This window comes from Aspergillus pseudonomiae (genome assembly GCF_009193645.1).
Source record: "Aspergillus pseudonomiae strain CBS 119388 unplaced genomic scaffold BDV37scaffold_63, whole genome shotgun sequence".
Taxonomy (NCBI): domain Eukaryota; kingdom Fungi; phylum Ascomycota; class Eurotiomycetes; order Eurotiales; family Aspergillaceae; genus Aspergillus; species Aspergillus pseudonomiae.
This window is the reverse complement of record NW_022476055.1, coordinates 135,574-149,887: the sequence shown is the minus strand read 5'-3', so window position 1 is coordinate 149,887 and position 14,314 is coordinate 135,574. Positions and strand designations below refer to the sequence as shown.

The 14,314-nt window shown below is 48.8% G+C and overlaps 4 protein-coding genes across 4 annotated transcripts; 2 read left to right on the top strand and 2 right to left on the bottom strand.

Moving 5' to 3' along the window:
* Nucleotides 1-3,539: 3,539 nt before the first annotated feature.
* On the bottom strand, nt 3,540-4,592 carry BDV37DRAFT_273633 (ketopantoate reductase family protein; the record flags this gene model as incomplete). Its single annotated transcript, XM_032085094.1, has 1 exon — nt 3,540-4,592. One exon carries the CDS (start codon nt 4,590-4,592, stop codon nt 3,540-3,542), a length of 1,053 nt encoding a protein of 350 aa, XP_031938819.1.
* A 1,467-nt stretch (nt 4,593-6,059) lies between these two features.
* BDV37DRAFT_254855 (uncharacterized protein) lies at nt 6,060-7,770 on the bottom strand. The gene has a single exon (XM_032082678.1). The coding sequence runs from the start codon at nt 7,737-7,739 to the stop codon at nt 6,252-6,254; it is 1,488 nt and encodes a 495-aa protein (XP_031938818.1). The 5' UTR covers nt 7,740-7,770; the 3' UTR covers nt 6,060-6,251.
* A 1,190-nt stretch (nt 7,771-8,960) lies between these two features.
* On the top strand, nt 8,961-11,306 carry BDV37DRAFT_254847 (MDR family MFS transporter). Its single transcript, XM_032082677.1, has 6 exons — nt 8,961-9,462; nt 9,516-9,600; nt 9,670-9,871; nt 9,933-10,067; nt 10,128-10,515; nt 10,579-11,306. The coding sequence occupies exons 1-6, from the start codon at nt 9,298-9,300 to the stop codon at nt 11,224-11,226; spliced, it is 1,623 nt and encodes a 540-aa protein (XP_031938817.1). The 5' UTR covers nt 8,961-9,297; the 3' UTR covers nt 11,227-11,306.
* A 102-nt stretch (nt 11,307-11,408) lies between these two features.
* Nucleotides 11,409-14,302, top strand: BDV37DRAFT_180267 (putative C6 finger domain protein). Its single transcript, XM_032079472.1, has 7 exons — nt 11,409-11,701; nt 11,765-11,877; nt 11,934-12,785; nt 12,839-12,925; nt 12,981-13,273; nt 13,337-13,775; nt 13,878-14,302. The coding sequence occupies exons 1-7, from the start codon at nt 11,528-11,530 to the stop codon at nt 14,053-14,055; spliced, it is 2,136 nt and encodes a 711-aa protein (XP_031938816.1). The 5' UTR covers nt 11,409-11,527; the 3' UTR covers nt 14,056-14,302.
* Nucleotides 14,303-14,314: the final 12 nt, after the last annotated feature.

Here is a 14,314-nt window from a genome sequence, read left to right as displayed (position 1 = left end):
AATCTCGTCGACTACTAGTAGTGCAACAACGATTCCCATGGTGATAGCAGCATTGGACCCAACAACAATGTTGAGATAGGAAACCTAATCGGTTGCTATCACTTCCAACTCTAATAACTGGAGATGGACTCTCTTCATATTTTTGGGGCAGAGGTCTCTTATCGCGGGTGATGACGATATTTACATAGGTGGATAGATAGTAGTGATAAGCAACGCTCTGATGATATCAGCGACGGGGTATGAATGGATAACGTTCCCTATCTCAGTTGATTAATCCCAGCAATCATCTAATCTGAAAGGGGGGGGAATGATAGAGAGCCCACCAACCAAGTGAGATCACCAGCCATTGCCAGGCTGGCAACATCAACAAAGTACATGCATCAAATATACATTCAGGGATCAACCACCTAATGTTGGTCCATCCACGACACTCGTTGCCTCTTTGAGTCGAAGAAGTATCACTACTTTATTTACCCCGCACGATCTTCCCGGAGGCTTGGTTGTGTTCACAATTCCTCCGACAAGACGAAAGTCGCGTCTGGAAACACTTCAATAACTCCAGTTAGTAAGTTACTTGGTACTCCTTCCCCAGCCCATCGGCTCTGGGTAAAATTACTGAGTTTACCGATACCGTACGTGGCTGAAGTAACGGGGTCTCCACTTTGGGTTCCCCAGATTTCACGGGGCACATGACCACCTTCCATGAGGAAGTCAATTTGTCGTCTGATTATTTGGTCTGTGATCCCTCAATCGCATGGTCTTTGTCTTTCCCTATGCGTGGGGTGGGACTAGTCCTACTAGTCCTCCTCTGCTAGTAACTACAGGACCCCGGTACAAGAGAGAGTGTTCGCCATCTCGGTTCCCCCGTACGCCTTAAGTCGCTAAGGGGGAAACCCCCTACAAATCCCTAATCGGAAATCTGTTCCACTCTTTTGAGACACTTTCATCAACAATGGCGAGAATTACGAATCTATTTTACCCCTCATGAGCACAAAACTGCAAAAATGCATGCAACAGAAACTGTCTGTGGCGCTTACAAAAAAATTCCAACAGAAGATGTGCATCTACACGGCACATCCGTACAGATCATCCACCGGGCATATCATATGTAAGTGGTCGTTTTGCCCCCTTACCTGCCACCTCTGCATGTATCCTGTATTGTGTACATCAGGGTTTGAGGGGAAGATCGTAGAATTATTCAAAGAGAAGTTCGCCACCCCCGACTATCGAGAACAAGTAGTCTACTAATACGAGCTTGGAAGATATATTTATTTCTCGGGGTAATTGAGTTTGTCGACATATCTCTTGCCCGAGGAAATGGCCTCAACCATGGTCACGAGACCACCTATCAAGCTGTCCACATCTTCTAGAATCAACCATTAGATCACCATTATGAAACATGCTCAAAGTCCAGACAAGGGGGGAGGGGATGAGGGGGGTCCTTGTCGCGTTTGAGTCGATTCCAGTTGCACCGATCCTGAATCCCAGCGATACGCCCAACCCCCCCTGCATAGAATCGTTTGATTCCATCATCGATCAGCCCTCCAATACCCCACCGTCGTGCACCTACCTACTGTCTGCCTTCAAACCGTTTTTGACGCATCCTACTGTCGTTAGCTTTTTCTCTCCTTCCCATGTCTTAGAATCTCTAGTGAGCTGTGCATTAGCGCCTGTTCTGCACAGTACACTGTACATCCCATCTCCAGAATGTAATGCACATACCAAGGAATATCCCCCGAATTGCCTGTTTCTAGCAACCTGCAGCCCTGGAGCTAAGGCAGCCTTTGCCGCTGGGTGTGCTTCCCACTGGATATGGGTGTTTGCTGTTGTGTTGCTGACGCTGCATCCGCGGTGGGGACCTGATCCCCAGCTAGACCCTCTTAGCGCATCCCTTTGAGAAATCCGCATAACGGGAACGTTAAGCGCCCTGTTCGTTGAGATTCTAAGGATCTTTTTTTTTCAGTTATCGCTGTCTTCTATTTTTATTCGGTTTGTGTGTTGGTGATTGTTGAATGTAGAAGATGTACGTATGCATCGTCAGCAGATATCCACTCAATTTGATACCGACGTTGTCTCTGGAACTAGTCTGGTACTACGGGTAAAATATATCCAACATGTACTTTTTTTTTTTAATGCTGCATGATGGGTCGGTTTGTTATAGTACCACGCCAATTGGGAGATATTCACTACTGATGCGCTGTTACGTGTCCTCTCTGGAGAAAGCTGTGGTGCTTTGAGAAGGACTTGTTGGGGGAAGTGATTCGTCTTAATTTGTATGTAGATAGGATGGTAAATGTCCAGAGTCTGCGTCTGCGGCTGTCGGTTGTAGGGCTTTACTCCTCAAGGGAAATGCGAGACTGTATGTCGAGTTCTTATGTATATCGTCTCTATCACACAGGTTCTACTAGTATCAAGGGCGATGCCAAATAGTCTAGAAGGTATCCACGGTATCTCTGAAGATATATTTCTTTGTCGCAGGGTTTACTTGCATAAACGTCCAGTGGGAGTTTGCATACCAAAGCGACAATAATTCCACTCTCAACTAGACACATCTGGGAGAGAGTAGATGCTGCCTCTGACTATTTGTTCGCAACGGACAGAAAGAAATAAAGAAAAGAAGGATGCCACATACGTAGAGTAGACTTCAACAACCAAGCTTCCAAAGCATATCATCGTTCTTATCAACTGGGATCAAAGCCATTGAGTCCTCGGGCATACCTCGGCTTTGTACCAACTATTGGCGTATTTGTTGCTGTGCAGCCGTCGAGTCCAACGATGGAAGCTAGTCAGTGATGCCTCAATTTGTTGAAGAAAAGCGCTATTGTAATCCTCTTAATAGCAGTGAACGGAAAACGATCGTGGGATTTCGTGCTTTCTAGGGAAGGATAGCACGCACAAAGTATATGGACGAGAAAATGCAGAAAGGATTGGAGCAAGTAGACAAAAAGGTAGGGCTGGGATCAAACATGCCAACAATATGTCATAGCTAGGGTATATATTCGAGTACACTTTTACTTCCCAAGAAGATCCTATTTCACCAGGATAAGATACCTCATACAGATACTTCGCAAAAAAAAAAAAAAAAAACCGGTCTAAGGCAGCGTAGATGACACTGATATGTCGTGAGTGCAAGTTTAGGCGACTTCGGCAAATGAAAAACACCCTCCTGTCTATCTTTGGCCTCATTCAATTGATCTAAAGGCAAGGCAAATATCGTATACAACACTTCCCCCTAGAATGATGAGCCTCCAGTATTCACTACCGTTATACTGCTGGATAGCTCCTGAAAGTGGTATCCTATCAACGTACCAATGTTAACAATGGCATATGTAGCTCCAACTCTTTCCCAAAATCCTCTACTTCACATACTCTGGAAACACTGATAGCCACTCCACTGAAAAATCCAAAGGAAACAGCGTAACAGATGATGGTATGCATGCCCTAACCGTTGAGCACTGCTAGACTCTGCAGCACAGATAACTTAGACCAATAACCATTTACAGGGAAAAAAAAAGCTTTCCAAAACCATTTGATTTCAATTATCTACGACTCCTTTTCGTCACCTCCTCCACCAAGTACTCATTCACCGGCGTCTTCACCCCAACTTCCCTCCCCCTCCTCACCCAATACCCATTAATGAACCTCACCTCCGTCTCGCGTCCAGCCCTCAGATCCCACACCATCGAACACGTCGTCTCAGCCGTCTTAGTCAAAATCGCATTCACTGTTGCCTCCAGCCTATCCACAGCAAACCGCTCCTTTACACCCGCAACATCCCTCAACTCCGGTAACGCAAGCACGACGTTCGAGATCTCCATAAGAATCTCCCTGCGCGTGTCGGGGATGGTGAACAGGAACCCATTCTTCGCATCATTCAAGGCACAAAGGGGGTTACAGAAGGCATTGACGGCTAGTTTCTCGAGCTGGATCTGTAGGACTTCCGTATAGGGGTATGGCGTTGCGTTCAGCCGGGGGGATAGGGGGAGATTATCGAGGAGGTATGAACATGAAGACTCCCGGGAATGGGATGTTGCTTGGGAGCGAGGAACTAGTCCCAAGGACATCGCCGCGAAGCCAGTGTGCGTGACGTTGAATGGTCGGTTGAGCGTTACGCCGTGCGAGATGACTCCTATGATGTAGTTGGGTCGTGTCTCCGGGTTAGGGAACAATGATTCGTTGACTTCATCGATCATGCCGCTGCCGTTTTGGAGGAAGAGGATGGTGGAGTTAGCGCCTAGCCGGTGCTTGAGGGGTTGTAGCGCTGAAACGGTTTGTGTTGCTTTGACGCTGATGATGAGGTGCGTGATGTTGGTGTTTATGGCTGCTGAGGATGGTGATGAAGGCTCGGCGTACCATCCCCTTTCCCGGTATACTTCCAGATCATAGCCACTGTGCCTGATTTGGGAACCTTCGCGTGTTGTAAGTAGGAGTTGGTTTCCGTTCTCCTGGAATCCGCCTAGTAGCGATTCGCGATGGAGAAGGAGAGTGACGGAAGGCCTGTTGGGGATTTCGGACAGACCATGGGCGGTAAAGGTACCGATACTTCCAAGTCCGAGGACGTGGATCCTTGGTGGTGACTCTGAATGAGGCATAGAAAAGGATCGTGTCATTGAATGGTAGGTCTTTGAGACTAGTGATAAAGGCGATGTCATGAGCCTATGCTTGACACGGAACAACCGCATTGAGAGTGGGATAAAGAACTCAATGTTTCAGACATTTCGTTCAGCCGGCTAGACGAATTCCAATGCAGGTTTATAATCTTTATAAATAATCACCGAAGCCATAGGGCACGCATAGGGTGTATAGGACTGTCTTCAAGAACTTCGATTCGGGTCGGTTTCCCGAAGCAGAATGTGCCGGCCGCGCCCTACGCCCTACGCCTCTCGGGATAATAGCTTCATCATCCATCTCTGCGTTTAGGATAGAATTTATGCTGGTCTCGAAGCCGTTTACTAATTCTCAGTGGATTCATGGGAGAGGTGAAGTAGCACCTCTGCCAATCACTTTCGAGTTGGCGTAAATTTCCTATCGCCGCCTTGCGCCTTACGCCTTGGACGCCCTTTTTATCTTCTGCTGTATCTCCCTAGTCACGGTTGACACACGCAATATGTTCCTACTAGAAGAGCTGGAGAGTTTCATCACTCGATGGCAACTGAGGAGATGAAGGACAGCGATTCGAGCATGTTGTTAGCTATGCCTTAGACCGTCTCCAAAGTGTCACTAATACAAAGCGCAGTTGTTTCCATTGAGAGGGTTTGTTATCCACAAGTATTTCTTGATTGTTTACCGTGCTATAGATTCACGATCATCAATAAGCCAGATTCTCGCCTTGACATACTGAGGATGTCTCTCGACGAGTCCCACCCCCGTCAGTTCACCGGTGGCCAGCCTTCTCGCCCGCCTAGTCTCAACAAACCTGACGTTTTGAACCTCCAAGTCGCCTGAACCGATGAACCCAAGTCAGTCCCTACAATAATGATTCAGAATTAGCCACCCACAAGCTATTCACGGATAGTATGGCCGCGCGGTGGTTTGCAGCATCAGGATGGGAGGCACCATAGTCCATACCCCATGGATCTCTTGTGCTAGAGTCATCTGCGAGTGTGTAGATATGAAGGCCAACCGGGGTTATATGGGAAGCTACGTCCATTCTATCTCTGCCATAATTGTGCTGGCGTCCGCCATTTGAATTTCCCTACCTGGTGTTGAGCCCGAGCAACTGTCATGTGCGCTGGATGGACACGGATGGTTGCCTTGGAATCGTGCAGGTTCCTTGCTCTACATCCGGCCAGCCCTTGTGGGCGTGGATGGCGGCTTAGGCTTCTAGGCTCCTCGGGGTGCTATTCTGTGTGTCATCGTTTTGTACTGGCCATACCTCAAGCCCTCCTCAAATCCATCTATATCGGCCGGCCAAGGTATCCGCTTACCAGTGCTATTGACAGGTCCGGGTTTGGCCAGGCGGGTCAGAGTCTGCAAAGCCACTGAAAACTATGAGTTCACAACCCTCGCTAACAGCAAGCGAATAAAGAGGGCTGCAGTCAGAGCTTGTGGTTATTTGGGTCTGATATCCAGGTCACAGAAGCAAGGTCGACGAATTTCTTTGGGATTTGGAGAACTGCAGAGGGAAAGCTACAGTTGGTCACCCGGACGTGGCGGATACAGCGGACGGGGAAGAGGGAGAAGAGATAAGTACAGAGGATAGTTTGCACTTAACATAGAACAGTATTTTAGTGAAAGGTGAGCAAATTAATTCATCTCCCCATACCACTCTGAGGGATGTCTTCCAGGTGGTGATCTACCGACTCTACCCCTCCAGATCTGGGCTCGATACTGTTCCTCTCCCCACAGTGTAGATGTCGAAATGCAGACAGCCATTCCGGGTTATCAGCGATAGTCTGATTCCACGAGTCCTCGGAATCGTAAAGTACTCGTCTTGCTTCCTGTTGGAACATATCGTCTGTAGGCATGACACCCTGCTTGATTTTCTCTCGGGCATAGTGACTTAAATGCAGTGTAAGAACCTGTGTAAAGGAGCTGAGCTCCGACATGGAAATGTTTGGCTTAGCGGCAGCCTCTGCTTGGGCATCTTCGCCAACTTTGTCCGGGCTCGCCTTCTGCTCTTCAGTAAGATAATGGGCACGCGACGAGATCTGCGCAAAATGATCCTGAACGTGTGTGTTGGTCGCAGAAAACGGAATCAGACTCTGAGACTCCTCTGCTATCAGATAAGGGGGTAAAGAGTTCGTAACCTGAGCAGCAATGGAGGGTGGAAACCCGTGGTCACCTTTCCAATCTTTCATCGTAGCATTTTTCCGAAAGTGTTCAGCCAGGTGGTCAACTCGTTGTTCCCAAGTATCCATACTGTGCTCACAGAACCCACAACGTGACGGGACAGCAGAATGTGAAATCTTCCAATCATCGATGAGAGGTAAAGTGTCAATATTATGCATGAGACGCAGATGTTGCACTAGATGATCTTTGCGACGAAAGGAGCGGGGCTTGCCAGTGTCACCATGGCATACATTATGGTTGTGCTGATCGAGGTGTGCTGCACTAGGATCTAGTGCGTTACAAAACGCACAGTGTTTTCTTCCTGTCACTCTTGAAAAGACGGCGGTCCCATGGGGAGCGCAATACCACGCCTCCAAATTCAGATGGAGTGATTTCTCATGCCGAGCCCAGTCATATCTGCTCCTGAACTTATCACAACAGAAGGTACAGCAAAATCGCCGAGGCTTATCAGTTTTGTCTCGTGCCTGCACGGTATTTTTGCTGGTCCGGCTTTTAGAGATACGGCTTAAAGGATCATCAGAAGGAGAATGTGATAGGGCGGAGCCGAAAGACGCATTTGATGAGCCACTAGATTCGCCGCTTGTTGCGGATGGAGCTCGCCTATAATGGCGGAGCACATTTTGCCCTGTGTTGTGTGTAGCCGGGCGGCTGCTCCTTTGAGTCGACCGCTGGGTTGGTGTTTTTTTCAAGGCGTCCAGAATAGCTGATATAGACGCCGGCTCATCCTCTGGTGGAGACTCACGCCATCTCTCCATGGGACCCATTGCATTCGCATTTGGGATAACAATCGGGCCGCTCTGTTGATCCTGCCGTCGGGTTAGATAGCGGCTCCTGCGCCGGGGGAGACCAGTACGAGCGCTGGAGGGTATTTTGGGCTGTGATATGGTAGTATGCTCAGATTCCTCGGCACTGACGCCTGGCTCAGTCGCTGAAGTGCCGTCGGCCATGGTGCTTGATGAGACATTGGGACGAGCACTGTGTAGTTGTTGGAGGTCTGAGCCAGTAGATAGCCACGCAGTTCTGTCAATAAAGCCATCCCCAGATAACACTAGTTGATTTTCCCTGTCCAGATCATGATCTAGAAAAGTGGGCAGTGGTACCAAGTGTTGATCAAGTTGTTGATCGATCTCCAATGGGTTGATAGGGTATAGCTCAGATGACGTTGGTATATACGGGAAAGAGAATTCAAGCAAGCTGGGATCCAAGGTTAAGCTGACTATTGAAAATAGTAAGTCAACGGCTCTTGTTTTCTGTAGCTAGACTTAGACTGACCGTCATCTCCCATATCACTCACCGTGAGCGAGTTGACATCCTCCTGCTCGCCTGGGCGATGCTCATGTGACATTATATTCCACAGCCAGCCACGTCTGCTGGTAAGACAAACTACTACCTACTTACTTTGACTTCATGCATCAGCTGGGTCAAATGTAGCTCTGGAGTCGCGTCCATAAAACGCAGATATTCGGAACAGTCCCTCCATTCACCGCCTTCCTATCGCAGAAACATGCCCACGTGAATCATGTCAGTCTGATTGAGTTAACAGGGTTCGAAAGCCAACACTTTCTCAACTATATTGATATTCACGATAGACATATCGGTATGGAAGTACTGGGAATCTCACATTGCATTATCAATCATCTATCATATATGATCGCATACTACATTCGCGAAAGAGCGGAAATCAGATGTTATGTATAGGTTAGTAATTGTGCCAATGGCTGACTTAGGGCTTGGGCTGGCAAAGGCTATTCTGTAAATAGTATCGTCACCAACTACACCACCAACATTAGGTGGTTAATCTCTAAATGTATATAGTAGTATAGTAATATAGTAGTATCTTCCTCTAAAATATAAAATTTAATTAAGATTAAACAAACATTTAACTATTGAACTGGACTTTATATAGCATGTTTTCCATCTTGCAACATGATCTCCGGGGGCCGCTCCTCCTGGTCTACATTCACACGCACCGGTATGAAATCCAAGCATGGCCGCCCGCGTTGATGATGATTATATACCGTAAGACATACTCCTTAGAATGACTATTGCTATCTACAAATTAGAAGATACTTTCTGAACGGGAGATAGGCTGGAGATAGGGCCGGCTACGTCGGCGACACTTAGTGGGCCAGCCTGCAGGGGTGTTAGCCAATAGTGGATGCAATGATGCCAGGAATTCTTTGTCTATTAGAGGTGGTCCGAGCGGTTTGGCTTGCCGATCTTAGTACTTATATTATTCCGAGCCAGGATAGCACCATTAGGGAGTCCGTGGTGGCCTAGATAGAATATGGTGTGCTGCAGGGATATGCTGAGCCTGCCCATGAGGGCAGGCTCTGGGATATCCCAAGGGCGCCCGGGTTTGGTCTCACAACATTCTGCTAAGTTCACATTTCAGTTTGTTGCGATCCTGCGTCCTTTTACTCTGTTGACCGCGATCTTGTTCTGGTAGGGATAGTCTTATTGACAGCAGCCGCTGCGACTGGCAATACCATTTACCTGTATAGTATGGCGGGAAATGGCGAAAAAGCTATCCAGGCGACAGACCCTGATATCCAGCCAATTTCCAATGAAGAGGCATTAGGGGGTAGTAATGAACCAATGGATTTCCGGCCGTGGCAGCAGCTGCCCGTGTTTTTTGCGATGGGGCTTGGGATTTTTATTTTAGGGCTTGCAAGTATTAGCGTCGCCGTCTGCAGCACATCAGCTGACTCGCAGGACTGCAGGACAATACCATCGTGGGCACAGCAACTCCCACCTTGACCAATGAATTCCATTCATTGACCGATATTGGATGGTATGGCTCAGCATGTAGGTGATATAGGCTCATTTGGGATCTAGTATCGCCGATCCTGGATCACTAGCTGACGAGAGCCATAGACCGACTTACAACATGTTCAACGCAGTTTCTTTTTGGAAAGCTATACGAGCAATTCCGGGTAAAATGGGTTCTTGTTATGGCGGTGGCCGTCCTTGAAATCGGGTCCATTGTGTCTGCCTCAGCGCCGAGTTCAGCTGCATTCATCGTCGGAAGGGCCATCGCGGGCTGTGGCTCCTCTGGGATCCTTAACGGGGTTTTAATGTCAGTTCTGTCCCTCTTGATCTAGCCAACCATGTTTGGGTACTGATTACTCGTGTGACAGCGCAATTTCCCATACAGTTCCGCTTCGCTGGAGGCCGATATGCAATAGTACCGTCGGAGGCCTCGAGTGTATTGCAATGATCGTCGCACCAGTGATTGGAGGTGCTCTTACAACCTACGTCACATGGCGATGGTGGTGAGTACTGCAGATCTTGTCTGGGAGAACCGGCTTCTGACACCCCTTGCAATGTGGTAGTTTCTGGCTCAACCTCCCTGTGGGTGGATTCACAATGGTTGTGATTATCTTCCTCTTCAAGAATCCGGAGAATCAAAAAGTTACCGACGAGCCATTCTTAACCAAAATCAAGCAGCTCAACATTATGAGTCTTCTCATATTCACTGGAAGCGTTGTTTGTCTCCTGCTAGCGCTCCAATGGGGTGGCACTACGTACAGTTGGGGCAGCGGTAGAGTCATTGCTGTCCTGGTAGTCGCCGCAGTATCATTTGGAGGTTTCGTTGTTTTCGAGGTGCTGAAAAAAGATGACGCTACAATTCCTCGATCTGTGATACTCAACAGAACTGCCGGTCTATGCTTAATCTACGCCTTCTGTTCATCGGCGGCCTTCAACGTCATCGATTACTTTGTAAGTCGCCTGACTTGATGCCATTCGCGATGGTGAGCTTAACATGGCTAACATACCTCAAAGCTGCCCATCTGGTTTCAAGCGATCAAGGGTGCCACAGCAGCCAAATCCGGGCAAATGCTTCTTCCTTCCATTATTGGCCTTTCCATTGCCGCAATCAGCTCCGGCTTCATCGTCTCTGCCATTGGATATTACATACCTCTCATGTTGCTGGGTTCCACAATGATGGCCATTGGATTCGGGTTCCTAACAAGGTTCACCCCAAAGACCACAGATTCTGCCTGGGTCGGATGGCAGGTCATGTTTAGTATCGGCATCGGGCTGGCATTCCCCCAACCTTGGTCGGCAATTCAGACTGCGCTTGACGCCAAGGATATCCCCGTTGGTATGGCGGCGGTTGGCTTTTCCATTAGTATCGGTGCCGCAATTTCTATTTCCGTGTCGCAAAATATTTTCACAAACCTCCTTCGAGAGGGCTTGTCCAGTGTCCCTAGTCTAGACGTTGGCAGCGTCATAGAGCAGGGAGCGACGGGCTTTCTGAAGAATGTACCTGCATCAGAGAAGGAACGGGTGATTGCGATCTACAACTCGGCTGTCACAAGAGCTTTCTGGGCCGGTGTCGCTGCGGCCTGCGTGGGGATGGTGGCTGCACTCTGGATGAAATGGAATTCTGTGAGAGGGGCCAAGAAGGAAGGCACGGTGGAGGAGTAAATAAGATGTTTTGATGCTTTACCATGAGATACCTACGGAGGACATACTAAGTAAAAGGATCTAATCTTTTTGGAAAATCCGACTTAAATAACGATAAGCATTGATAACATCATATGACCTACCGGTGATTGGCCCGTCGGAGTTCGGCGCCTCCACTCCGGCAGAAATTCCAATGAATCAGTCAATCATGCGAAAAGATCGCGATATCAGATTCATCTCTGGCGTCGAAATTATGGTCTGGCTTCCGGGTTTCATGCCGTAATCCTCAGTGGAGGCTAATTCTCCCGCCCAACCATGCACAATGAGCAAGCGTTCATACCAGGAGTCATTCTCTCCCGGTGGCTCTCAGCCGCCGGAGCATATCGATAACAGTCATAATGGTTTATTACCTATCAATGACCTTCTCTCACCCACGCAAGACCAGTCACAGTCGGCAGCCTCGAGCAAAAAGCCTCGGAATTTTATTGCCACAGTCGTAAGTCTTCCTTGACGTCTCCAGTTGTCATTTCCCCGTTCCCCGTTTAACCCCGTACAATAGGCATGCGAAACATGCCGGCTCAAAAAGACCCGATGCGACGAATCCCGACCAAAATGTGGTCTGTGCAAGTCCCTCGGTCTAGAGTGCGTCTACAACGAACGCAAATCGTCCAAGTACGTAACTTTAGTAGCGTATTAGCTCCCAATTGCGTTTTACTAACGTGGCGCAGACGAGACCACTCGCTCAGCTTGATCATGAGCACGCTCCATCGAATGGAGACCAAACTCGAAAGTCTTCCGTCATCCATCTGTAATGATTTACAGTCACGTCCGAGGCCCATTCCTCGAACTATTGATAGCCCATTAGATACGAGCACCCCAGGGCGCAGCAGTCAGGGTTTCAATGTCCGGACGTCTGTTCCGAATCCCCTGGCACAGGGCCTTACTCCTGACGCTATAGAACACGACGATTTTGAGTTTGATGAGCATCAAAAGGTCACAAACTCGAACGGGCTAGTATCCATCTCTTTCAGTCAGCATGGGGTGATCCTCTGGCCAGGGGCCCGGGATATTCTCCCCAAGAGACTACTCGAAGCCCATGAAAGACTAGGGAAGAACTACGTTATCGACATGGAGGCCAAAAGACCTCAGCTCCCCATGTACATTTGTCCATATCCTCCACAGGCTGGTGATGACTGGCTAGAGTCGCTTCCGCTGGCAATGATCAAAGGTCTCTCTGATGCATTTTTTGCCACGCTCAATCCTTTCACCCCAATCATGGATAAGAACTTCTACTTTGCGTTCACGATCTGGGCGGCAATTGAGAGCGGATTCGGCTACACAATAGAAAGCTGCCTAGTTTTGAATATTTTAGCATTGGGCTGCCATGCTGTTCAGGCTCATCAAGAAGGGAATTATCCGCTACCTGGTACACGGAGCAATCGTTTTGAACCGCCAGACTGGATGGCGGTGATCCATGAGGAGCCGCTGGGCCTACGTTTCTTCAATGAGGCACGTCGACGCATTGGCTTCTTGATGTGCGATAACGACCTTCAGAGCTGTCAATTCTATATGCTGTCATCGTACGCGACCCCTTTCGTTACCGTCCCGGGCTATTGGCTAATTAGATAAATAGAGTCTATTACAGCCAAATCCTCCGTCCGATGGATGCGTGGGCTATGATTCACCGCGCTGCTACGTGCTGTCTCCAAATGATGACCAAGTGAGTCCATCAGGTTTACATCTTCACTCTGCGCTATACTGACGAATACCTCTAGCCACGACGTCAATTTCGATGAATGGGAGGGTGATATGAAGTCCCGCGTATACTGGAACTGCTTAATGAACGAGACCATCCTCGTGCAAGAACTGCATCTCCCTCCCAGCGGCCTAGCCCGACTCGAGGAATTCGTGCCTATTCCAAAGTTCATCAGCTTCGAAACTGTTGGCTTGGTACCTCCTCGATCCGCCTCACAAGAGCTAGACGACTCATTCTTTCAATACCATTTCCTCGCGCAGGTCGCCCACCGCATCATCCTCACTCGCATCCGTCACTCATTGTACTTCTACTGTAAGCCACAGACCACTCCGTCTAAATCTAATATCAAAGCTAACAGTACAACAACAACACCAGCCGACTCAGGGACCTTCCCACTCCCAGCTATCAACGCAGAGCTCCACCACCAACTCGAGCAATGGCGTCTCAACCTCCCACCCGCCATCCAATTCCAAGATACCCACGCAGCCACCCCAGCAAACCCCAACAACGCCACCACAACCCCCATCACGTCGCCGTCAACCCCCATCTCCCCCCTCCCTCTAGATCCTAACCGGCCGCTCTCCCCCGCAACCGCCGTCTCAGAAGCCATGCTCCGCGGCCGCTTCAAGATCGCCAACTTCCACATCGGCCGTCCATACCTCTACAAAGCCCTCCGCATCCCGGCCTCCCTCTCGGAAGACGACCTCGAACAAGTCCGCAGCGGCCTTCAAAACGCCATGGACTGGCCCGTCGTCGGCGGCATCTTCCAAAACATGAAAAGCTGTATTCCGATCAAGTTTGCCTTTTGTTCCCAGTATGTTCTTCCGCGCCCCCCCCCCCCCCCCCCCCTCGCTTTCTTCTCGAATTATCTTCCAGTTTCGTCAAAGTGGACTAGCAAGAAACTGATTCGATGTAGATTCTTCGGCCAGGTCCTCCTCTTCTATTGTATCTCTCATTCCCCGGATCCCCGTCTCCGGAGTACGCTGCCCCCGGACTGGGAGCGGTGGAGTCAGGAAATGCTGCAGTTCTTGGAAGATTGTGCGCCGTTTAGTCCTGCTGTTGCGAAGGATTTGGAGCTTTTGAGGCTTTTATGATGACTACCATTCTCTTTCTTCTTGTTCTATTCCTTTTTTTGGTTTACTGTCTTGGTTGTGAGAGGACTGGGTGGTTGGTTGGTGGTTATGTAGACTATCGTCTGTTGGTTTTCTCTAAATTATATAGAGTATTGGGTAATGACCAATGTCAATATCTGGGTTACGTGCGTATAGGCGGACTTCTGGATTGGGATATATTCTAACAACTTGTAAGGCAATGGTATAAACATAACGGATTCTTTCATGCGGAAGTCGGTGG